Consider the following 25226-nt stretch of genomic DNA (forward strand, 5'->3'; position numbering starts at 1 on the left):
TCCTTTTTTTCCCGTTAAGTTCAAGTCGCCACAAGATACAAAATCGAGGGAAAATACCAAATTTGTAAGTGATTTATCTTTACCTAATATTGAAGCAAGTAAAACTTCTACCCCAAATTTTCATCCGTCAGTGAGAACCGGAAAAAAACCACATGAACCGGGCGCACAAGAAACAAAATCGTGAAAAAAAAAACTAGAAAAAACCTTCCCGAACCAGCCCAACCGAGCGAAAAGCTACTTGAACGCGCCTCAAACCAACCGCAGCCGCAGACAGCCTAAATAACCGGGTGCACAAGAAACAAAACCGAGAAAAAAATTCAAAAAAACCTTCCTGAACCAATCAACCGGTGAAAAACTACGTGAACCTGCCTAAAACCAACCACAGCCGCAGACAGCATAAATAAAAGGTTTCACCACGTGAACCCGCCTAAAACCAACCGCAGCAGCAGACGGCCTGAATAAAAGGGTGCGTGAGGGGATTCGACCACAAATCTTCAAGTTTTCTAGCATCAAGACCAACAAGTTGGACTACGTTCTATTTGTGTTGTAATAACATATTTTACAGTATTAGTACGTTTTGTATTTAGGATAAAGGACCACCGCAAGCCAATCATTATAATGTGTCATACGCCACAATAAACATATTTGTATTCTTTTTATTATCCAGATATTAAAAGAATGTTTCAACTCTATGTACGTGCATGCATGCATCAACACATAGCATTAAGTTTTTTTAAGGATGTTTAGTTTTTTTTATAAATTTGGTCAAATTTGAAATTGTTTGACTTCTCAAGAAGCGAGAGTTGCATTCTTTTTAGGACGGAGGGAGTATATGAGATCCAAACAAGCCCTAAGAGCAACTCCAAGAGGTCCCCAAAAAATTCTTCCCCAAAACAAGGTATTGGGGGTTATGATAAAAAAAATTTCCCCAAAACATACCAGGCCACAACAGAACGCTAAAAACTACTTCCCAATATTTCAAAACAGACCACGTTATCATTCTAAATTTTATATGTTTTGTATGTACAGCATATTTTTCCCTACTTGCGCGTTTGTGTGCTATTTACAATGACACGGAAGTTTGTGTGCTATTTACAGTGACACGGAATCGAAACTAAAACTTTTCCAACTAATTTGAAGTAGACTACCTTTTGCTACCGGGGGCTAAAATGATTGAGCTAGCTGCTGTTATATCCCTCCAGAGAATCAAAATCTGCAAGGAATAGGTACCATCACGTTGATTTCTCTGCTGATTCATCTATCATCGAAGAATTGATTGAGAAGCCATGCTGGATGTGGCAGGGCCGCACCACAAGGGGATGACCGGGTGCCGAACAGCACAAATATCCCAGGCGCAGCAGCAGTTGAACAGCGCAACTGTGGACGGCAGCAGCTCAACTTTGGCAAAAGAGCGACAGCCGTGCTCCTTGGCGAACGACGAGGCCGAGCAGCGTCTCGCGGTTGGTGAAGGTGTGGCCGAAGAGCACGACGGGCTGGTCGGAGGCCCGGAAGACGTAGAGGAAGCACCAGGCGCCGAGGACGCTGAGGAGGACAAGGAGGGAGAAGGGGTGCGCCAGGAGGCAGGCCGCAAGGGAGAAGGCGACCACGGCGGCGTAGTTGACGCGGAAGTAGCCGAGGTTGCGCCGCAGCCGCGAGGTGGCCTCGGAGAGGGAGTCCGGGCGGGAGAAGGCAGACCGGTCTAGCAGCTCCATCCAGCCATCCAGGGACGCCGGTCTGCGAGCGAGCGCCGCGCCGTGTTACTGAAAATTGCTGAATCTAATTAAAAAATACTTGCAGTAGCAAGCTAAAAGAAATATTTTTTCCTCTATTTATTTCGTGAATGCCTTTCCTGCATTTTATGAACTCGCATTGCTGATAAAGTTTTGGCTGAACCAGAAGACTGGAGCAAGAAACAACAACTAGCATCCTACTTGAAGCCATTGGCATCCTCCATCTTGGGTGCTTTCCTCGCCTTCTTCTCTGAAGAATCCATACTGGATATACATATGTGCAATGATTTAGTCAGCAGGGATAATAATCATTAATAGAATTTCAGAACAAAAATCTCCAGTTTATTATTAGGTACAACCAGGCAACAACTAATGCCGTGCATGGCGCCAGGATGTGTTTATACACACGCAGATGGCAACATGTAAGGTCAAATTTAAGCAAACGTACTTTTCCATTAAAATTGACCATATTATAGATGATGAAATATTAAGCTAATATGAAAGAATGTCAGAAAAGAAAGTACTTGGGCAAGTAACGTATTTTGATACGTTCTATGACATTTTATTTTGGCGATCGAACTTATTACTCTAAAACAGTGGTTAACTAACCTTGTTAAAAGTAGTTTTGATCTATGACGTGTTATATACTTATATATAGATGTACTTAACTACTCATCCATCCCAAATTTTAAGTCATTCCAACTTGGAGAGTCAAAGTATCTCAAGTTTAACCTAATTTATATGATAATATAATAACATTTATGACGTCATCTAAGTATCATTAGATTCTTCATCAATTATAGTTTCATAGTATACCTATTTGATGTCATAAATCTTTATAATTTTCTGTATAATTTTAGTCAAACTTGAGATGCTTTGACTCTCCAAGATTCTAACTTATAATTTGGGATGGAGGGAGTAGGCAGCAAGGACCAGTACTGATGATGTATGTGATGCATTTATTTAACAACACTTTACCTAGTAGATTCGTGATGCATCTCACTGTCACCGTCCATGCCGTCGACGAAGTAACTCATCTCGTCGTCCAACTCCTCCGGCAGCTGGATGGGGACGATGGGCTTCTGTTGGTTCCGGGATTGGTGTGCCATCGTTGCGTCGACCAAGAACCGATGATCTTGTTGCCGTAGATGTGGGACGACCTTGCCTGCAGCCATGTCGGCGACAGCAGTAGCGCTTGCCATGTCGTACTGTGGCGGCTGCATCATCCACGGCGGCATCTGCAGTGCAATGTTCTCGTTGTCGGGAGCAGCGGCGTTCATCATCATCTGCTGCTGATCGCCACCGTACATCAGGAATGGTAAGCCGCCGCCGCCGTATGCTTCGGCAGTAGCCTCGTCGTAGTTGTTGCCCATCGCGGGCTGGAACTGGAACGCCGGCGGCGGTGCGGGGGAAGAGGCCGAGGCCGAGGGGTCGCCGCCGTCGGAGTCGGGGACGGGCCGTCCCTGGGCGGCGGCGGCGGCGGCGCGGTATGCCCGGATGGCCGCGTAGACGCGGCGGAGGTCGAGGCCCGCCTGGCATATCCGGCGCTGCAGGTCGTCGATGATGGGAACGCAGCCGGTGGCCGGGTTGATGTCCCAGGCATGGGACTCGTAGATGATGCAGTGCATGGCCTCGCGGCGCTTCTCGGGGCCGGCGCGGGCGAGCGTCTTGAGGATGTTGTTGACGCCGAAGAGGCGGTGCGCGTTGCGGAAGACGCGGGGGCGGTCGTGCGGGAAGTACTCCGCCAGCGGGCAGTCCGGCGTGCAGCGGCGCCGCTGGTACTTGCACGCCGCGCACGCGGCAGCACCGGCGCCGGCGCCGCCCGCCGCCATGGATCGCAATCTCTAGCTGCCCTTGCCCGCCCGAGATGATGACTCTTACCGACGTATGGGCACTCCATATCGCTAAAAGACGCTACCGAGTGAAACTAACCATCCGATTTTCTCTCGGGGGTCTCCTCTCGTGAAGGTGTCCCCGTATTTGTTTTCGAACTGATTATCCCTTCCCTTGAAAAAAGAAAGAGATTATCCCTTCCCTTGAAAAAAGAAAGAGATTATCCCTCACTACCCAGCACGTGCGAGATTATACTCCCCCCGCTCAGGAAAAAAATATATCCCTCTCTCCTCATAGCACTGTCTACGGTGAAATTAAGGGTTTATTAAGAGCAACTCCAAGAGTATCCGAAAAAATTCTTCCCCAAAACTATGTATTGGGGGTTCTCCTAAAAAAATTTCCCCCAAAAATATATCAATCCACAGCAGATCGCTAATAAATTGCCCCCAATATTTCAAAACAGGCCACGTCATCATATTGGGCCCATCAGAAGAGATGCGCGGGCGTGTGGGAATCAAGATTGGGGGAGAAACACCAACCCTAAAATATACGCGGTGGCAGGCTATTTTTTAACGTCGCTAAAAAATTAGGAAAGATTTGGGTGGACTGTTGGAGTTCGTTTTTTCTCTTTTTCTTCCTAAAAAAAGATATTAGGGTTAAGATTAGCAGCTTTTTGGAGTTGCTCTAAAGTAACTTAGAAAATCAAGGGGGCCGTGGCCTACTTTGTTAGTGGACATTTTGTTACCATGAACTCAAAAGTTGTTTGCATTTTGTTATCACCGTAATAGGAAGTTGGATTTAGTGTTAGTTTCTTATTGGATTTTGGGTTGTTATTGGACCCATTATGTAATGGTCAGCTGTCAGTAATTGATATCTTTCAATTTCATTTGCCAACGTGTCAGTCAGTGATTCGAGAGGACAAATCCATCGACAGATTGCTAGAAAATCCCTTCAAAAAAAAATTCCATATCAGGCCAGCTCCAGTGTGCGGTAAAAATCGATTTTGAAGGGGAAAAAACGAATCTTGCACATAGTGGACATCGGCTGTTGTATGTCAGACAGGAAAATCGATCTCCAAGTAAAGTTCGAACCATGAGCTGAATATAATAGTACTTGAGGCTGTGAAGTGGACGTCGGAGGTTGTGAACTTTAGGTGACTAGTGAAGTATGGAAGCTGTTTTCTCTATTTTTTTTATCTAAAAATGGACCCCAACGAATCGAACAATACGTAGCTATCGAACTCTGCAGAGCATCGATCGCTGATTTTGCAGAGCAAAATCAACGTGACACTGGAGCTGCCCCTCAAGTTCGAGGCCGGCTAGCTCAACCTCATTTCCAGATCAGATCTGGATCCTAACCTCGAGACCCCACCTCAAGCTGACACGTAGAACTCACATTATTGGTTGACTTTGGAGGCGATAGTGCCGCCGCGTCGTGCCGTGCTGAATTTCGAGTTCCTTCCGCTCGACGGGAAGAAATATCCAGCCGTTCCCCTTCCCTTTGTTCCCGAAGCGACCGAGCAGAGCAGCGCGCGAGGATCCGAGGAGGAAGAGAAGGGGAACGAGATGGGCCTGTGTTCGTGCTGCTGCCGGTGCCTGGAGCTCCTGTGCTCCGTCCTGCTCCCGCCCCTCGGCGTCTGCCTCCGCCACGGCTGCTGCTCCGTCAGTCTCGCCCCTTCCCTCCCCCGCCCGCCCTGTTCCCTGTCCTTGCTCGATCCGCTCTCACCGTTGGCTCGTTTCCCTTTCTGTGGCGCAGTTGGAGTTCTGGATCAGCGTCCTGCTCACCATCCTCGGTTACCTCCCCGGCGTCCTCTACGCCATCTACGTCATCTGCTCCGTCGACCCCCACCGCCACGACGACCCCGACGACTACGTCTACGTCGCCTGACCGCCGGATGCGTCGCCGATCCGCCGTGGTGTTCTGGTGTGCTCCCTACCTACCTATCTACGCCCGTGCGTCTCTGTGTTGGGTTCGTAGACTTAAATCCTTTCCGTGCCCATGTGTAAATTGTAAATTGGTGTATCCAATCTGACAATCTGGACGAATTCATCTGGTGGAGATCTGGAGTTGTGGAGTTTGTGCAGTCAATTGGGTTAATTTTGGTACCTGGTCCGGTTGCGGTTGTGAATTGGCTCCTCTGAATGAGGATGGTTCTTGTGTCCTTGAGTAATTTGCCTCATTCAAAGTTTAGATCGATTCGAGACAGCCTAATGTTATGTAGTGGAATTCCATCCTGGCGGCGCCTGGACTTGTAATCAACGCTATGTTAGTATTAAAATATCACACTTGCATTAGGTACCCACTTTCACAGTTGCCGAAACCAAGTCCTGAAAAGCAGTCAGGTTTTCTTGAATGCTACTTCTTTCAGAAACAAGTGCCGATCCATTTCAGATCATCTTAGGTTCTGCACAGTCGATTCAGTGATTCACATTCCCTGATCAGAGCTTCTGTTAGTGACAGAGCATGAGATTCGAATATCTAGAGGATCAGAAAATCTTGGCTTGTGTTCCGTACATCGCATATCTAGAAGTTCAGAGCTTCTGTTAGCTGTTTGTTAGTAGTGTAAGTTTTGAAGCTGATCTTACAAGCTCAACAGAGGTGGCACACTTTGCATCAAACTAAATGTTAACACATAAGAGGCCTAGCATATAACATAGTAGCATAGCATGTTCTCAGAATCACATCTGAGATGCCTTGGCAAATCGAGCAAATCTTGAGGACTTGTGATTCAGAAGAACTTCTGGATTTCCTTCTTCAACCTAGATTGGACCAATGAACGAGTTAGATAATATCTAACATTAATTGGATAAGAAGGCATCTAAAAAGAGCTTACCCATGGCCTGGAGGTCCTAACCTGTTGTTTCCCGTTGGACTTAAAACGTTAATTGATTTTTTTGTTTGCCACTTGTTTTAACACATGTTTTTGTGATATTGTGTTTTAATAACTCTTCCAAACAAATGTGGAGTTTCTCATTTGTATTGTTGCCATCATATCATTCTTGTAAAACATTATAGTCTGAGTTCATTCCCTTATCCTCTCTGTTTTTGCCCACTAGTAGTCCAAAATGGTCTTAAGCATAATACCACTACATACCAGTTTGCCTTGATCAAGAACTAGAATATTGTCCATCTTCATCACTGTTGAAATTCGATGTGCTATGGTGAGAACCGTCATCCCTTTGCATTCAGCGGAGATAGTATTTTGCAACAGGAAGGCTGTTTGGTTGTCAACATTGGCTGTGCATTCATCAAGGCAAAGCACCTATAGAATCATTAACAATTACAAATTATTTGATCAGCTCTGAGATATATATACAAAGCTGTCATTGATTATTGCTGATTATGAAAAGTTGAAAACTGATAGAATTAACCAAACGAGTGATTAGGCTTTTGCGTAATGTATCTGCTATAAGCAATTCTGCAATGATATGGTAGCCGTAGCCCATACCTTTGATGATTTTAGGAAAGCACGGGCAAGGCAGAGGAGCTGTCTCTGGCCTACTGAAAATGATGCACCACTTTCTTTCACATGGATGTCAAGTCCACCTATTGATTCTATCTCTCCCTTCATATGGCATTTTTCAAGAACTTCCCATACCCTGAGATCTGTTGCTGTATTGAATGGATCCAGGTTTTCCCTGCCGTGGATATTAACGATTAAAATATTGAATGTTGAACATAGGATTTATATTTCTTTCCCAAGCATGAAAATGGTCAGCCTGGAAACACTGAAATATGAGCAGCCAGTAGTTACCTCAAGGACCCATCAAACAAAAATGGGCTCTGTGGAACTACTGCAAAATGTGCACGAAGTTCTCGAACAGCAACTTTAGCCACATCAATGCCGTCTACTAAGATGCAGCCGTTGCAGATTGGAACTAAGCGAAATAGTGCATTCAATACACTTGATTTGCCTGCTCCAGTCCTTCCTATTATTCCAACCTAATAAGCCATAGCGGATTTCATTATGGATCCAGAAATCATAAATGGTTTGGTGAAAAACCTTGCTAGTATGGTACCTGCATGCCGGATGCAATATGGAATGAAACATCATCCAAAGCTGGTGGTAACTCTGGCTTGTACCTCAGAGTTACATGTACAAAGTCGATCCTCCCTTCTGTCGGCCAGCTTCTGGATGGAGATTCAGATCCCTGGAGTTCTTCTTGAGGTATGCCAACATACTGCAAGCATCATTACGTTGTTATAGCTAAAGACACATGGTAAATAAGGATCAAGACAGATATTATTGATTTTACCTCAGCAACCCTCTCAACAGAGATCATTTCCTTTTCTGTCTCCGTAAATGTGGTTAAGAAGCCATTCAGCAGTGATACTACAGGTGCTGCATATGATAGAGCCAGGCCCACCTGCAGTAGATTTTTTTTATATGATTGATGATTAGGTAATTGGAACAGAACTACATTTTCATTTTCCATCAGAGGATGGAAAGGCCTAAGTAGAAGATCAGTGATTATCTCCCATCAAACCTACCAGTCCAGGTGTTCCAAGGTTAACAAGGGAACTGCTATGGAAGGTGACAGTGGCCATCATTGCGATGAACAGAATGATAAAACCTGCCAACAACTGGACAGTTTGCTGGTCACTGCAGTGCCTGTGTTATAGGCCTTACTGATGGATAAATATTCTTAATTCCAAGTACATGATAATGTTATTATAGTATGACAAAGAAATATGTAGAGAACTATATACCTGGAGTCTCAGTGAGAGCCACAAACTAGCAATCAGCTCACAGTAGGATGTTTTCTGATATAGTGTCACATGCTGGATGAACCTTTCTAAGAAGAACCCCTGTGTAGTGTACTGTCAGTATTTTGAACAAACCACACTAGCACTAGGCACTGGGGCCTTTGATGTGTGATACTTTAAGTTCAAAAGGAAAAGTATGGCATTTCAACATCCTTCTCTGAATGTCTAAGTGCTAACTAGAATGCTTCCTTCCCCATGAAGAAAAAAAGACATACTTCTTTCTGGAAAGCTCTTATTGTTGATGAACCATCAAGCGTCTCTGTAAAAGATGTATAAATTGGTGAACGAGCAACACTATCAAGTCGCCGTACTTCACGTGATGTAGACCTGTAATAGTACTGTACAGAACATTAGTTTGTTTCTCCATAAGGTAAAACATAGGAATATGTGATGCACGGTGTTGACTAAGGGGTAAAAGAGGATTAACTGCACATTGCCTAAATTAAAAGGAGTACAGAGTCAAACTATCGATGGATTTGGTTTATCAAGAAGATGTTTTCGTTCTATCCTTGTGCACATTGCATATTGATAGCTCCCTGGTGCCTTTTTCATTTCCATGAAAGAGTTTCCAAATGGCATACTATGCGATATAACTTGTTAACAAAAGCCAAGTCCATTATGCCTAGATATCATGATTGATGAATATTGGAAGAAAACTGACAGATCAAGAACAGACTAAACCAATAAACACATAAAGAAGAAGAAAATGGATACTACGGTGCTTTGTTAAATAACCAAGCTGCAATACATGAAAAAAAAATGGGTGAATATGTACCTGCAGCTTCCTATAGATAAGCCAGAGTGGAAGTAAGATGAGTAAGAAGGAAACCTGCAGATCAAACATTCATGAAACACAAGAAACATGATTTAGTTTCTTTTCTTAAATATAAGGCTGGTCTAAACATTTGTTCATTATTTACCTGTGAATAAGACAAAACAACCAGAGTGCCGAGTAAGCTAAAGAAGTTAGCCACAAATATATTGAGGATGAATGGAAGAGAATCATCAACGGTGTAGAGGTCTGATGATAATCTGTGTCATGAAGAATCATCAAGGCCAAGGGGCATTTCAACCTTTCAGAGCTTACTAGAAAGTAGAGGCAATCATCAGATAACTAAGGTACCAACCTGTTTAGAATCCGACCACTGGGATTTTGGTCAAAGAAACAAACCGGTGCACTGATAATATTTTCAAGAAGAGATGCATGGATATGGATTGCTGCACGGAGGCCACCAAATGCAAAAGAAAACGCCCTTCCCAACGTGAAAAGAGAATTTATTATGCCAAACACAGCAAGGATAATCTGCACAGGCAAGGTTTGAATGAGCATAAATGCACTGAAGATATTTCTTCTATGAACACCATATATTCAATATACTGATTATTCTGATTCATGTTCACTTAAATGGAAGGCACTCTTACCAGATAAAAACTCGTGTTGTTGGTGCCTGTGCTGGTATCAACCCAGTAAGTTAACCAAAGATCATTCCCATTACGGGATGCTTGCATTAAGATTGCACTTAGGAATATTAAAACAACAATTAACCACCCCGCGAATGTTGCATATTTTCTGTTAAACAATAATCATTTATGAATAACAGAGCACAAATGACTGAAACACTTTATCATTCTAATGAGCAGTGCACTCCAGTCCACAAAATAACTCACTTGTAGACGCTAAGCTCAACCATGCCTTCTTTCCTTGCCTCTGCTTCAACCTGATCTTTTTGTTCCTCATAAGCAACCACTGAATCATCTTCAAGTATAACATCAGTCTTCAGTTCACATGATACCATTGGTGTTTTGTCTTTCACAGAAACTGTAAATGAGGTAGGACTTGAACTATCTGGCTTAGCGATTCTTGAATATGGAGTTGCCAAGAAAGATTCCAGTGTCCCAAACCACTTAACGAGACCATTTGCCATGACTACAATCATATCTGCAGCAGAAATGGCCTGGGAAAAAGGAAAGGAAAAGAAAAATACATTGTTATTTGAGCATCCTTCTTTGTCATGTTAATAAATGAAATGCTTATTTCATGCGTACAGCCTAGTAGTGCAGGTATAACCTTAGACATAATTCATACATTTAATACCAACATGCTCCTCAGTTTGTTTGGATTAGAATTAATAAATATTACCTGAAGATTGTGCGTGCTTAGTAATCTTGTTTTCTGCATCAACTGCGGCCCCATAATGGCCTTTTCCAGGATCCATGAAGCAACTTGGGAGTCAACCGCGCTAAGGATGTCATCAAACAAGTATACATCAGAATTCTGATACAAAGCCCTGCAAGTGTTAGATCATAATGTCAGCTAGTGAACTGAAGAAGGATTTAAGGTGCACAAAGTTGCTAAAAACATGACCTTGCCAATGCTAGACGAGCTCTCTGTCCACCAGATAAGTTGGTACCTTTCTCTCCAATATATGACATATCTCCTCTGGCCATTGCTGATATGTCAACATCCAGTGCACATGCCTGTATTACTTCTTCGTATCTGCATAAATTTTGTGATGCATAATGCTGATTTTAAAGGGAACCGTAAATTCTATGGAGTATGAGCGTCTCCAATAGTTCATGTCAGCTGCTCTAATGTCATGCCACGACATTAGAAATAGACTCGTGGTAATATCCGTTAAGATATATAACCTACCTTCTTGGATCAAATTCTTTCCCAAGCAAAATATTATCTCGTACAGAGCCAGATAGGATCCATGGTACCTACAAAACATCAGTTCCTGAGTCTCCAGACATTCCAAACATTTCAACTACAAATCTTAAGCAATGTCCACATCATAAGTGCTACCTGTGGAACATAAGCAATTGAACCACATGAGCTAACGGAACCACTGATGACATGAGTCTCTCCAATGACGGAATTCAGCAAAGATGATTTACCAGAACCAACCTGATATAGACATACTATCTTCCTTAATTAACAGGAAAAAATAGCAACAGCATCAGATTATACAGTATAAAAAGGAACTGGCCGCATTTCTTTTGAAGGACATGCAAATTGAGATATAATATGCCAATAATACAGTATATGACAGGCTATTCAGTTTCTTTTCTCAAACAGCTATTCAATTTCTCCAACAAAATTATGAACAAAATTGTGTTATCTCCATCACATAAGACCCCAAACACCCAGAAGAACGAAAATATGCCAGTCAGAATAATTACCTCGCCTACAATTGCAATAAATAGCCCTTTCTGTAGCTGCAATGATATATTTCTGAGAATTATGTTCGGCTCAGCAACAGAGCTGCTAGACCAACAACAGCATACATTCTGAAGAACGAAAGCCATTGGATTGTGAGTTACTTCGGTATATCTCTTAAACTGGTGCTTTAAAAGGTCAGCAGAGGCAGTTAACTCTGATGAGTGATGCTCTGGAGTAGATAAATAATTACTCAGCCGTCTGCTAGAGATAACAGCCTGCAACACCAAAGCATAGAAGTAAGGTTAGCGCAGCTGTAAATCTATCCAGCAGTATAATAACATAAACCAATTATCCACTTACATCAATCAGCCCATTAATAACCCATGGAAATGAGTTTAATGGTGATATTAATGTGTTAAAGAGTGCAACACAAGTAAATACCTGTAATAAGGATTCTATATATTAGTAGGAAGTTTGTTTGTGCAAAGGCAGATCTTAATAAACATATCATTCAGGATATTGTTTTACCGTGGCGGCATCCAATGTGTGTCCCATTATTGCGAAAATGGAAAAGGTGAAAAGGGAGAACAATGTTGGTGTGGTTGCCCAGAAATAGACGCACCAAGCATCCAGATATTTTCTAGTCTGTTGGGAAATAGGAGGCTCTTGTTAGTTCCAATGTGCCATGTCAAACTTATTGTAAAGTCATCATGAGCAGATGCACACCGCGAGATGCTTCACTTCTGATTCTCTTCTTTCCACCAAACGCTCAGTGAATAGTTTCTCCCAGCTATACATTTTCACTGTTCTAATATGTGCCAAGAGCTCCCCTGCACAGCTTATCCTGTTGATGGAAAAATACCCATGGATAACTTTTGGAGCATAAGTTCTATAATTATTGTGTTGAGTAGCAAACTTTTGCATAATTCCTCCTACTTCATTATCCAAAACAAATCAACAGCATATAACAATGAAATTGAGGTATAATCCCAATGAAACTCTCAATTGGGATGCCTTAAACATTCAGAGCCACAACTTGCAGGCTTTAGAAGAGGAATTCACAGAAGAGGAGGTAAAAGGCAGTTGTTATGGACCAGAAACCAGAAAAGGCACCAGGCCCTGATGGTTTCATTGGGATTTTTTTCAAAAAATGCTGGGACATCATAAAAATGGGTCTCATGGTGGCAATGCAATTTTTCTACAATCAACATGGGCAGCACTTCAACCTACTGAATACTGCCCAGATTGTAATGATTCCCAAGAACAATGAAGCAAAAAGGGTGACAGACTACAGGCCCATTGGCCTGACAAGCAGTATAGCTAAGCTAATATCAAAGCTCCTTGCAACAAGACTATCCACAGTGCTTACTGAATTGGTGTCAAGAAATCAGAGTGCCTTTATGAGGAAGAGAAGCATACATGACAATTTTTTGTACACACAGAACTTCATCAGGGATATGCACAAAGCAAAAAGGCCTACACTTTTCCTGAAGCTAGACATTGCTAAAGCCTTTGACAGTGTGAGATGGGACTACCTGATGGAAGTCATGGAGAAGATGGGGTTTGGGGTAAAGTGGAGAGAATGGGTATCCATCTTATTGCAGACAGCCACATCAAGAGTGTTAGTAAATGGAGCTCAAACACAAAAGTTCAGACACAGAACTGGGCTTAGGCAAGGTGACCCATTGTCACCTATGTTGTTCATTCTAGCCCTGCAACCACTGCAAAAATTGCTAGACCTAGCTGAGACTGAGCAACTACTGTCACCGATCCAAGGAAGAACAAGAAGATTCAGAATGAGCCTCTATGCAGATGATGCAGCTGTCTTTGTAAATCCAACTAGACAGGAAATTGATGTTATCAGTACAATATTTCAAGCTTTTGGCCGAGTATCAGGTTTGAAAATAAATTTGAGCAAGACTGCTGTGTACCCTATCAGATGTGAAGGTTTGGATGTGTAGGCAGTAATGGAAAGTTTCCCCTGTCAAATCAAATGTTTCCCATGCAAATATTTGGGCCTGCCATTAAGCCTCAAGAAATTAACAAGAGTGCAGGTTCAGCCACTGATTGATAAAGTGGCAGGGAAATTGCAGACCCAGAAAGGGAGATTACTTGACAAAGCTGGACGTCTTACTCTTGTTAGATCAGTCATGTCATCCATACTTATATACTTCGTGACAGTATTCAAACTCAAGAAGTGGGCACTCAAGAAGATTGATAAAATCAAAAGAAGTTTTCTATGGACAGGTTCAGACCAAGCAAATGGAGGCCATTGCCTAGTCAGGTGGCAAAAAACAACACTGCCAAAGAATCTTGGAGACCTGAGAATACTGGAAATTGGAGCATTTAGTAGGGCACTTAGACTGAGATGGTTATGGTTTCAGTGGACTGAACCTGAGAGGCCTTGGGTGGGATCAGATACTCCATGCGATGAGGTAGATAAACAACTCTTCAGAGCAAGCACAATTGTGACTGTGGGTAATGGAAACAGGACCACGTTTTGGCATTGTTCCTGGGAAAATGGAAGAGCACCGAGAGACATTGCTCCAAGACTCTATAATCTGGCATGGAGAAAGAATAGGACACTGAGACAAGATATCACTGACCATAATTGGACCAGAGGCTTATGGAGGATGCAATCTGGGGAAGAGCTGGCAGAGTTTATACTTTTATGGGATGTGGTGCAAGAAGTACATTTAACTGATGAAGATGACCAAATTAGATGGAGATGGACTGCTTCTGGACAATACACAGCCAAATCTGCCTATGAAGCTCAATTCAGAGGAACATACAGCTCATTTTATGGAGCAACAATCTGGAAGGCCCACATTGAATCTAAGCTTAAGTTCTTCGCATGGCTGCTCATACAAAGCAAGCTATTGACAGCAGATAAATTGTTACTTAGGCATTGGCAGTGTAACACCATATGCCCACTATGCGATCAAGAGTTAGAAACAACAGTTCATTTGTGTCTACGATGCAGTTACTCCAAGGAAGTCTGGTTCCTAGTGAGTAATTGGACGGGGGGTCTCCATTCCAGAAAATGAAGAACAAGACATTAAAGCATGGTGGACAAGAACATTGCAGCCGGCAAATGCAAAGAAGAGAAGATCTAAGGCGGCCTTCTTGACACTAACAGCATGGAACATCTGGAACGAAAGAAACAGAAGAATCTTCCAAGGACAAAAACTTCGGCCAATGCAAGCCTTTCACAGAATTCAGGAAGAAGTTGGGCTGAGACGAAGAGCCTGTGGATACCCGGAATTGGGTAGTGTATCTTAGTTTATTTCCATGTTTCAAGAGATGAGTTTTTATTCATATCTGTAATATTGAACTCTATGTAATCATGCACTTCTTTCCACTTAAATGAATGAGCAGTGCTCCTGCTTCTTTTCAAAAAAAAAAGAAAGTACTGCAACAATACGGGAATGTGGTAAAACGAAACAAAGGATGTTTTCGTTCTTCATTAAGTGGATGGAGGGATGATTTTGTTACCTCCTGTCTTTTTGCTTCATCATTTTTTCTGTTGCACCAGCAATCCTTGTAGAAATCCATTTGTTCACTGTGCATGTGTACGTGGTTATAGGCAAAAGAGACAATATGGTTAAAAGTAAACAATATGAGCATAAATAAACTTTAATTTGAGGAAGTTATGATTAGATTATAAGTATGGGGTAGCATTACACACTATAATCTTGGTCCCTAGTACCATCAGGGTTCTTATAATATACATCTATTTGGACTAGTATAAAAGCGTGCCTTTGTCAATCGGTTCATTTATATTCATAAGGCAATAATGGCGAATTGACAGATTGAAGAATGATCACAAATACATTTTTGGAAGTATAAAAACTTCTACCGAACCTGACCTAGCAAATCTTAAAAACACTAAGCCTCTAATGCAGAACAAGGAAGCAAAAGGTGAACATACCTGGTATTAGTATGATTGTTATTGCCAGCCCAGATAGAAAAGCATAATTGACTTGTGTATACAGTAGATAAAGTGCAACTCCAATCTGCAGTGGCAAGCTAAGGCAAACACCAAAATATGCAAAGAATTAGATAATGAAGTGCAAACATATAATAATTCAAGTCTTTCATAGACAAACATGAGACAGATGGGAAATACCTCCAAGCATCATGAAGGCTGTTACATAGGTTTATTGTGCGGTCAGCATCAACAGACATGAAGGTCTGAATCTCACCTTCAGAAAACCTAGAACGCTCAGCTAGACTGAGACATAGGCACTGTTTTTAAGGTCCATCCAAAGTTAAAAAGCAACAGATAAAATTCAAGCAAAGTTATAGCATGCTTCAAGTCTGGAATAGAATTTGTTACATAGTACAATGTCGAATGTGGATCAAAATGACCTGTCACAGGAGCTATATAGAATATTGAGCAGCAGTTTTACACTATATCAAATTCTTCTAAACAATTACTCCTCTGTTGCAAATACATGCCATTCTTGAATCGCAGTCAAACTTAAAAAACATTGTTAGCTACCATATGGAAAATCAATTGTACTTTTCAAATGGAAATTATGCCAGTAAATATTTCATTAAAAGAATATTCATATGATTCAATTTTATCAATTATATTAACATATAATCTGCAAAAGCAATTGTCGAATTTAAGCAAAGGAGACCGTGTTGATTGTCTGCATGACATCTTATCTGGGAATAGAAGGTATATGAATTAGAATACAATATCTACTCAGTTCCATAACCAATGGGTTAGGTGACCTCCTAGGTGTCAATTTGTATAATTCGTAATGGAAAGTTTGAGTTGTCCTTGTGAATATGTTGTTATGCATAATAGCTAAGGAACCAATCAGTGTTGCATTACGAGTTACTCTTCACAGAACAATACTAACTGAATGGTCATACCTTCCGATAAACTATCCCCATGATGCTTGATCGTAACATCAACTTGAGCTTTGCTAGACGAAAGGAGTACTGGCTATCTAAAAACGATCTGCATAAACAAACAAAATTTTGAAGAAGCAAATACTAGCTAATACTAAGAAGATAGACATCAAGGAACCGCCAGTATGATTCTCTTTCCAACTGGCAAAGGTCCATTAATATTGCATTCTGTTTCAGCGTTAGAATGTCAATATTATAATAACAAAATACTATAACAACAATACAACAAGGTGCCCGAAGATGTAACTGCTTAATTCATCTTTATTATCACCAGAGTCAATTGCTGTTATGACTAAGTGCATTATCTGCTCTGCATGAGGAGGAAACTAATCCAGATATGTTGCACCTTGCAACCACATGAACATGTAACATTAGTACAAGAGTAGAGCATGATGCAGCATGAAAACACCAGTTTAACACAGATCATGTAACTTATACTTCCCAGTATATGAGTTTAGTCTGTTAAATGTTAATAAAAATAAATGATACAGAAAGGGGATGCATGATCATTATCTGAAGTTTGAGTAAAAACAAATCATAAATACATCAATGGATAAGAAAAAGGCATGAATCGTGTACTGAGGATGGTTTACTTGATAATAGAAGTCAATCCTAGGGAAATGGCAAGAATGTATCCATCCATGCCACCAGAACCTGACAAGTAACGCAGAAACCAAAAGAAGACAGATTAGTTTATTAAATTCCTGAAAAAAACAGATTTAGCTTATTGAATCAAGATTCACCAGTAGGATGGATTTGACCAGATAATTAGCACTATCTGTATGCCCTGCTGTTTTATACAAAGACTTATATATTTTTAGATGAAATGTCTGCATGTTACACAAAGTTTCTAAATGAACTACACAAGAATCCTAGAAACTACTGAAAGGAGGCATGTTAGAACTTTTTCTGTTGGTCTTTTGTTCCCAAATAGCGAATAGGCTTCAAGTGACACTATATTGAATAGAATATATATTTTCCTTGGAGAACTTTTAATAATGAACATTTTACTCTTTGAGGAAATAATACCTTTGTTCCAGATAAAAAAAAGAAATGATACCTTGCTGAAGAAATCTTATAAACTTGTTGAGTAGCAGAGGGCTAACGAAATTGATGCTGTCATTTAACACCTACATGAATAGAGTGTTAGAAACTTAAAGGCAATCGGTGCGAACTTTAATTTTATGAATGCTTGAATTTGCAGGTAAGGATAATAATATAATATACTTCTTGTTGTAAAATAAGTAATTACATGCTGCCTTTCATGGAATTTCAGGTAATACTATGATAATGTGTTTCAGGCCATTTGTCTAATATGGTCATCATTGGAAATATTAATTGTTGATTGCCATAAAGTGGTAAGCAGAAAAGGACACTATGAATCAGAGTTCGCATCTAGCAACATCCTTTTACTCAGTTGAACCACAATAAAAAGAAAAGGATACCTTAAGGAGCCCCAAACGCAAGTATGTCCATCCATAAGAACAAAACATGGCTCTAAGGACAGATGAGTTGTCATGGTGGTTTTGATATTCAACAGTCCAGGAAGACAGAAGTCTGTCATAACAGGAGGTAGCTCTAAGCTCAGGGGGTAACTCAAGTAGATCTGTGAAGTCAAGTTGTCTCGTGACACCAATGTCCATCATGGGATTAACAAACTTGAAAGTCAACAGTTCCCACAAAGTATGGCCCTTTTTTACCTGAGAAAAGAGAACATTAAGGAACTAACTCACAATCTGGAATCACTTCCTTCCTTCTTGGTGATGGAAAATAATAAACCAAAATGGAAAGGATCCAGGTGTCGATCGATTTTCAAATTCCAAATAGCCAACAATAAGAAAGTTAATGCATGTGGTAGTTATCACAGATCCTGTAAATTTGCAGGTGATAATTGTTGGCACACAGAAATCTGGAAGATGCTTATTTGTTTCTGGGGAACATGCATGCAAATTCATTTTAGGAGACGTTTCAACACAATCAAGCATTCAAGCCAAAACAAAGGCAAGCCTTGCCAACGAGTTTTCAGCTGTCTGGTTGGCAACACTAAGGATGCCATTGTATCAGACAAATCACGTGCAACAGAATGTATTACAAGATCATGTATTGAAATAACAAGCTAGCAGCAACTTTATAGCATGCATCAGATGAGATTATCACGGCAGTACCACGATCAATATAAAACTACTACCCAGGTCATAGACTGAAATTGCACCATCCTGAATGTACAACAGGAAAACCAAAAGGATCATTACCGAAATCACATACCATGTTTGTAATTTCAGACTCAGCTTTTTCGTCATTTAGAATGAGAGGGGCTTCAATAGAGTTCATTTTCCTGACAGAGCATAGAGTCACACACTCCTTTAGATAAAATTGTAGATAATGTGGCACTCAAAAATTACTGTTCATGCATTTTATGATAATGAAAAGAAAATGAAATGAAATATGTACTAGTTGCTAAACAAAAATGATAAATGTCACGCTCCTTGTCAGCAGCCTCCGCCTCAGCGCGAGCTATCGCGGCGTCATGGGCTTCCTGGGCGAGCTTCGCCTGGGCGGCGCGCTCCTCCTTGACGCTCTTGGCAGCAGCAGGATCAAGAGGAGCCGAGTCATCAAGGTTGGAGACGGCGCCGTCGGCGATCGCGCCGAGGGCGGGGACGGAGGCGCCAGCCATGGTTGCAGCAACTAGCAGATTGGGCGCACGAGGCTGGCGGATGGCAGCGCGCGAGCGGCGCGCATGCGGGAGAGGAGAAGCGGCGCCTGGTGGCTGCGCGCTAGGGTGCAGAAGGTGAATCATGGAGAAACCCGAACTCGTGATACCATGAAAGCAATGAAGATGCATGGAATAATAGATTGGATTGATAGAGGGATAGGTGTACATATATATATATAGGGGTGCGGAGATCTTGAGGTTTATGAAAACAGAACCAAACAAGATCTCCTCATATCCCTCTAGCTATCCAGGGCCGGCTGGCACTAGGCGCCTGGGCTCAGGGCCAATACACACACGCATACACCACAAATACAGGTTGTCTAACATAGTTGACAAAGGAAAGTTAGAAAATGAAAAGGATACGAAATATGCAGAAGCATAGGAAAATCAACAAAGCAGGTACCTCTTGTTTCCTAGCTGACCCACTACAGCAGCCACAACAACAAAGAGTCCAAATGTGGTCGCAGTACAAAATGAGATGATCTCCATAAAAGATGCCATTGTCTGTTGATTACAAACCAAAAGTTCTGTTTATTTTAAATAATAAAGTGCTTGATTTAAATAATAAAGTGATGTTTCTTTTAAATATTCAGAAACAGGGATTTATTACAGTCATAATAAAACAGCAGAAATTCATAGAAGTCTTCCACATTCGTATTAACAGCCAAGAAGCATATGTCAGAGATATAGAAAGTCATTTTGTAAATAATGGGATACCTTTAGAACTGTAAGCTTGTATTGCAAATGAGGTATCTCTAGAAGAATCTTCAAGATCCAGCAAAAGCACATGATTGGGTTGTAGAGGATTTCAAACCAAGCCCCAGTGACACAGACAATACTTACAGACATCTATCAGAAAGCACATTTAAAACCAACCGTAAGGACGTTTTGTTCAAACATTTATATGACTCGAAAGGGAAAACAAGATCATTATGGTCAGAGAGTTCTTACCCATGCAATAAATTGTGAGCACATGAAAAATAGTTCATGGTCTTCAACATCCTTCCCTTCAAATTTCTTCTTAACTAGCATAGTTAGTCCAACCAAAGAGTGGCAGACTGCAAAACCAGGCACACCGAATACAAACAACTTCTCCGATAAACCTCTCCTGACGTTCTAAAGCAGTAGAATAATTATTATACATAACACGGTATAAATAATGAAGAACATAAATTAAATAAGACAACTATTATCCTCTCTACTACTACAACAAAAGGGAACTGTCAGTATTATTAATGTGAGTAACATCAGGTCAAAGTATCCTAATAGGAACTGGAAAAGGTATCTCTTCTATCTAACCACTTACTTGACTGCCATGAAAAAGCAACAATCATGTGCAATTTACCCATATATATAATGCTCCATCCAGAGAAAATGATGGCTGGCATTCAACTTCCCAATTCATTCCAAACACTACGGTGGTCAGTCCGTCATAACCCACACCACAGTAAAGACTGCTAGCCCTGTAACTATTTAGAAGCTGAAACAAAACCAAACTGCACTAGACGTACTTATCAAAATAGCAGCAGTATAGTATATGTCCCCTATATTTGAACCCCCCTATATGCACTACACAGTTACGTAGCAACGTTTAGATTCCCAGACTACTAGTAGTTCTACTGCAAAAGGGAACTGCCACTTGCCTTCAAAAAAGAAAGGGAACTACCACCGATAACTAATGTGAGTTACATCAGGTCAAAGTATCCTGACAGAAACAGGAAAAGGTATTTTTTTTCTATCTAACCACTTATTTGACTGCCATGCCAAATAAAAGTTGATGCGCAATGTACCCATATAATGCTCCATCTCGATGAAATGATGGCTAGCATCCACCTTTCCTATTCATTCCAAACCACACTAACCACACTAGCAGAACTGCTAGTCCTGTAACTAATAGCAGTTGAAACAAAACCAAACCAAACCGCACCAGACATATATACTCGTCGTTGCTGCACCCATTGTTACCAATTCTGTGTCATACATCTGTATATAGCGTAAAATTGACTTCGACACAGCCTGAACATAAACAGCGAAATGCTCCTAGAAGTAATTGCAAAGTACTACATAGGTTATTTGTTAAATGAAGAAGCAGAGAAGCAGAGTAAAACCAAGTACCCGCTGAGCTCTCGGTGCGTTCCTCTTGGCGAGGAAGAGGCAGATGACAGCAACCGCGGCGATCGCATTCCCAGCTAACCCCAGCACCGTGCAACGACGAGGTAAGGATTAAGGAAAAGCTGAGGACATCAACAACAAACAAACCACAAGCGCGACCGCCACGCTGCGGAACTGCAACCCACTGGAGATCAAAATCAAGAGCAAGGATATAAATCCGCGAAGCACGGCCCGAAACGCCTCCCATCCCATACCTGCACCGAGAGATCGCCCACATCTTCGATCAGAATTCTAAAAAAAAAAAAGCAGCGTCCGGCGCCAGAAAAAAAAAAACAAGTCGGCGCGGCGGACGAGCAGTTTTTTTTTTTTTTTGAGTAACGCGGACGAGCAGGGGTTTGGCGGGGGTTTAGGAATTAATCGCACCGCGGGATCGCCGGGGCAGACGAAATCCATGGGGAGAAGCGGCGCGGCGGAGGATCGCCGACGCCGCCGAGCCCGGCCCAGCGGAGGATCCGCGAGCGCGGCTCGATCGGTGTTCCGATTTCGAAGCAGGCGGCGAGTGGCGCGAGCCGCCGGGGCGGGGAGGGGAGTGGTGGTGCCGGGTGGAGTGGTGCACGTCGTCTCGTCGTCATTTAACTCGGTCGTGGAGTGGCGCGCCGTTCCCCGACCCCCCGCCGCAGCTCCGTGCTTCTGAAGAGTGGGGTCAACAGACTCGTGGGGCCGTCGTGTCAGTGGAATACGAAGTCGGTGAACATAGTTACATCGCATAATATAATAAAGATGTAAAGATGAGCTCCCCTTTTGACATAAGTTGGTGATCGCACTGGCGCCGCAGCGCGTCGGGACGGCCGGAGCGGTGACACGAAAGGCGGGTCCAAAGTGCGGCGCTGGCCGAGTGTCAGCATGGCGTGGATGGTGGATCGTCTGGTTCGGCTGATGAAGCCGTCGTCGCGTCGCGCGCGCGCGTGACTGGTCTCCACTTTGCGGGAGTGGGCTTGCTTTAGCTTTTGGGCTTCCCCGCTTTGGGTCCTTGTCGTTTCTGTCCAAGTCACGTGGCGCGCACGCGCGAGGGATCAGGAAATGAAAGTATAGAGTGGGGGCAAAAAAGAGGCTCTCCAAGGGCACGTTTGGATGCCGACCCTAAGCTGCCAGGCCAAATTTTGGCACTGCCCAGCTAATTTGGCCCTCGCTTGGTTCAGGGCCGAACTTTGGCGCTGCTGATGAAATTTTGGCCGCGCCTGTACAAGCCCGCGCCAATTCTCGGCCCAATTCTGGGCGGGCGAATCGGCCGCCCGATTTTGGCTTGGCCGAGCCACGCCTGCTGCGGTCACCGCGTACATAATGCTGGGTAGGTTCCTCCGCCTCCGCCTTTCAATATTGTTGCCGCCGCTTTTCTCATCCGGTCATCCCTTTCCCGCCGAGAGCTCACCGGCCAGATTCCTCGCCAATCCCTTGTCCTCCCCGTCAGCTCTGCAATTTCCCGTGTTCCCCACTGCTGCTAGTCCCATGGGGTAGTAGTTTAGTTGGATTTTTGTTGGGGAATGGAGGGGAGAAACTTGGTTGACTTGGGAAACGACGGATCGAGTTGGGGAACGGCAGATCGAGTTGGGAAAAGGCTGATTTGAGTTGAATGAGCAATCGATTGAGGTTTGCCTTACTCATCTTGTCAGATTCTTAGGTATTATTTTGCGAATCCATCATGCTTGCCTGTGTGTTGGTCAATCATTGTTTTTTTTCTCCAATGTGTAGATAAATGCTTCGTAATTAGACAGTAGAAGAGCATATTGGTAATGCAATTCTCGTTTGTGTGCTGGAAGGGAAACAAACTTTTTCCCTTGCTTTTGAAACATGTATATGTAATAGATTAGGAATCCATGCTAGTATTTTTTTACCCACCGAAATATGGGTACGCAGGTTCCAGTTTGCTTATTTGATTTCTGTTTTAGTTTCCGATTTGTCTTTTGGTCAGTGCCTTTTCCCATATAAGCTTATTTGTGTATCATATCCAGATGGACAACAATCAACAGCAGTACCATAGCTACTGCATGTGGAGGCAGAAGGCACTAGTTGCTCTTGTTCTTATGGTGGTTCTGTGGTGGAGGAATTTAGATGGTAGGAAGCGTAGAGGCAGTGGTGTGAAGTATGGGCCATTGGTTACTAGGGATGTATGGAGGAGTGAACTAATTAGGTTAATTGACACCTCGGATAGGATATGCATTAGTCAATTGAGGATGTGTCGAGCTTTATTTTACAAGTTGTGTAGTCGCCTTAGAGAAAAAGGGCTATTAGGGGATACCTTTCATGTTTCTGTCGAGGAGCAAGTTGCAATGTTTCTGAAGATGGTTGGATAGCATCATACCAATTCAGCTGTAGGATTTTCCATGTGGCGGTCCGGTGAGACAGTGAGCAGATATTTCAATGTTGTGCTACATGCGATGGGAGAGTTAGCCCGTGAACTAATCCATGTGAGATCTACCGAAACACATGTTAAGATAATCAGCAGCCCAAACAGATTTTACCCCTACTTTGAGGTAATGCAAAATAGTATATTGCTACATTGTATATCCAGTAGAATTAAGTATGCTAAAATTGTTTGTTGCTTCTCTCTCTTGATTTTTTTTATCGTAGGGATGCATATGAGCACTAGATGGCACCCATATCAGAGCATGTATGCCTGCTAAAATGGTGGATAGATTTAGAGGTCGCAAGTCATACCCAACACAAAATGTATTAGCAGCTGTTGACTTTGATCTTCGTTTCACCTACGTCCTAGCAGGGTGGGAGGGATCTGCTCATGACTCTCTTGTTTTACAAGATGCCCTTTCTCGTCCTAATGGCCTGAAAATACCTCAAGGTATTTAGACATTGCCCACTTCCACTATCTGACAAGGCCTATAAAGTTCTCTTGCTATGGACCAGTCCACTGTTAATGTTTCAAGTGACAGTGATGAAAGTGAGGGTGTGAAGGAATTGGAGAACTATCAAATGACAGAAGATGGAGGGAATGACTCTGACACTATTGCTCGAAACAGTCCAACTACTGAAGGCACTAGTTCTGGTAGGAAGCGCAAGCGTGTCCATCCAAGGAATCCATCCAAGGAAAAGACAAGCCGTGGCAGCCTGAATGACAAGGTTTCAGATAGTATTGTGCGGCTGGCAGACTTTCTTGCTTGTGGTAATCCTGCTGCACCTGTCCAGAATGTCAAAAATGATGAGCCATCAGATCCTAATGCTTTGCTTTGGAAGCGTATAGAAGATCTCACCATCACAGCAAAGGACAAAATTGGCATTGCAGCCTATCTCTCAAATCCTAACCAAGAAACCTCCCGAGGTTTCCTTAAGACTGCAATGTAACAACTTTCCAAGCTTGGGTTATAGATTTTATAGGCCGCAAATATGGTGATGTTGATGGTTTCGGCTCTGTTTGATCATGCATGCAGGTGTGAGTGGAATTTTGGCAGCAACACACTGCTGTAGGTGTCAATGGACACCTTAATATATATATATCACTGAGTTATAGCAGACTTAGCTTTTGTAACTATGATGGATGCTACTTGCAGGTGAACTGGTGTAGTACCAAGTATATATTTTGTGTTAGATGCTAATGGTATGGGCTGGTGGGATAGGATGCCACCCAAGTGTATATTTTGTGTTCTGGATGTTGCTTGTAAGCAGTTAACTGATTTAGCATATATTTATTAAAATGGCTATTTCTAGAAAATGGAATGATCTATTATATAATGGCTGATTCATAAGACCAATTTCTGGTGTATGTTGAAATGAATACTTGTATATTAATTTGGAGAAAGAATGGGGTAATCTCACCGAAAGAGTTGGGAAGGTGACCCTATATAATCTGGCATCAAACCAAGTGGCTGCAACCTTGCCCGACCAAAGTTTGGCAACCAATTTGGCATTCAACCAAGCACACTTAAGCTGCCCTACCAAATTTTGGCATTGTTCTTTGGCCATAAACCAAACA

At 42.3% G+C, this 25226-nt stretch overlaps 3 protein-coding genes and 1 long non-coding RNA gene across 4 annotated transcripts; 2 read left to right on the forward strand and 2 right to left on the reverse strand.

The window, feature by feature from the left end:
• Positions 1-1040: 1040 nt before the first annotated feature.
• LOC117854233 (PRA1 family protein B2) lies at positions 1041-1988 on the reverse strand. Its single transcript, XM_034736534.2, has one exon. The coding sequence runs from the start codon at positions 1710-1712 to the stop codon at positions 1395-1397; it is 318 nt and encodes a 105-aa protein (XP_034592425.1). The 5' UTR covers positions 1713-1988; the 3' UTR covers positions 1041-1394.
• Positions 1989-4899: 2911 nt separating this feature from the next.
• LOC117853951 (low temperature-induced protein lt101.2) lies at positions 4900-5668 on the forward strand. The gene is made up of 2 exons (XM_034736228.2): positions 4900-5224; positions 5319-5668. The coding sequence occupies exons 1-2, from the start codon at positions 5129-5131 to the stop codon at positions 5448-5450; spliced, it is 228 nt and encodes a 75-aa protein (XP_034592119.1). The 5' UTR covers positions 4900-5128; the 3' UTR covers positions 5451-5668.
• A 361-nt stretch (positions 5669-6029) lies between these two features.
• Positions 6030-21850, reverse strand: LOC117853950 (ABC transporter C family member 13). Its single transcript, XM_072293038.1, has 36 exons — positions 21668-21850; positions 21458-21498; positions 21248-21335; positions 20084-20248; positions 19850-19981; positions 19536-19636; positions 18685-18754; positions 17865-18119; positions 17480-17549; positions 17013-17073; positions 16381-16468; positions 15623-15741; positions 15425-15522; positions 14989-15055; positions 12220-12337; positions 12022-12138; positions 11854-11934; positions 11514-11768; positions 11137-11238; positions 10984-11051; positions 10696-10827; positions 10471-10618; positions 9999-10285; positions 9753-9900; positions 9458-9633; positions 9251-9362; positions 9106-9159; positions 8546-8668; positions 8274-8372; positions 8055-8147; positions 7820-7930; positions 7583-7744; positions 7318-7505; positions 7012-7201; positions 6658-6825; positions 6030-6322 (listed from the first exon to the last, which is right to left on the reverse strand). The coding sequence occupies exons 1-36, from the start codon at positions 21695-21697 to the stop codon at positions 6242-6244; spliced, it is 4398 nt and encodes a 1465-aa protein (XP_072149139.1). The 5' UTR covers positions 21698-21850; the 3' UTR covers positions 6030-6241.
• A 721-nt stretch (positions 21851-22571) lies between these two features.
• LOC117853952 (uncharacterized) lies at positions 22572-24150 on the forward strand. The gene is made up of 3 exons (XR_004640157.2): positions 22572-22891; positions 23254-23775; positions 23873-24150. It is a non-coding gene; the product is annotated as an uncharacterized lncRNA (long non-coding RNA).
• The last annotated feature ends 1076 nt before the right edge of the window (positions 24151-25226 follow it).

The sequence above is a fragment of the Setaria viridis genome, chromosome 4 (assembly GCF_005286985.2).
Source record: "Setaria viridis chromosome 4, Setaria_viridis_v4.0, whole genome shotgun sequence".
Classification (NCBI taxonomy): Eukaryota; Viridiplantae; Streptophyta; class Magnoliopsida; order Poales; family Poaceae; genus Setaria; species Setaria viridis.

Excerpts from the sequence above, each read along its gene's own strand:
- LOC117853950 (XM_072293038.1), bottom strand. The coding sequence starts at position 21,697 with ATGGATTTCGTCTGCCCCGGCGATCCCGCG. Across the intron at positions 11,769-11,853 it reads TTATTAATGGGCTGATTGAT|GCTGTTATCTCTAGCAGACG; the intron begins GTAAGTGGATAA and ends TTGGTGTTGCAG. Across the intron at positions 9,363-9,457 it reads AGTGGTCGGATTCTAAACAG|ATTATCATCAGACCTCTACA; the intron begins GTTGGTACCTTA and ends TTCATGACACAG.
- LOC117853951 (XM_034736228.2), top strand. The coding sequence starts at position 5,129 with ATGGGCCTGTGTTCGTGCTGCTGCCGGTGCCTGGAGCTCCTGTGCTCC. Across the intron at positions 5,225-5,318 it reads TCCGCCACGGCTGCTGCTCC|TTGGAGTTCTGGATCAGCGT; the intron begins GTCAGTCTCGCC and ends TCTGTGGCGCAG.
- LOC117854233 (XM_034736534.2), bottom strand. The coding sequence starts at position 1,712 with ATGGAGCTGCTAGACCGGTCTGCCTTCTCCCGCCCGGACTCCCTCTCC.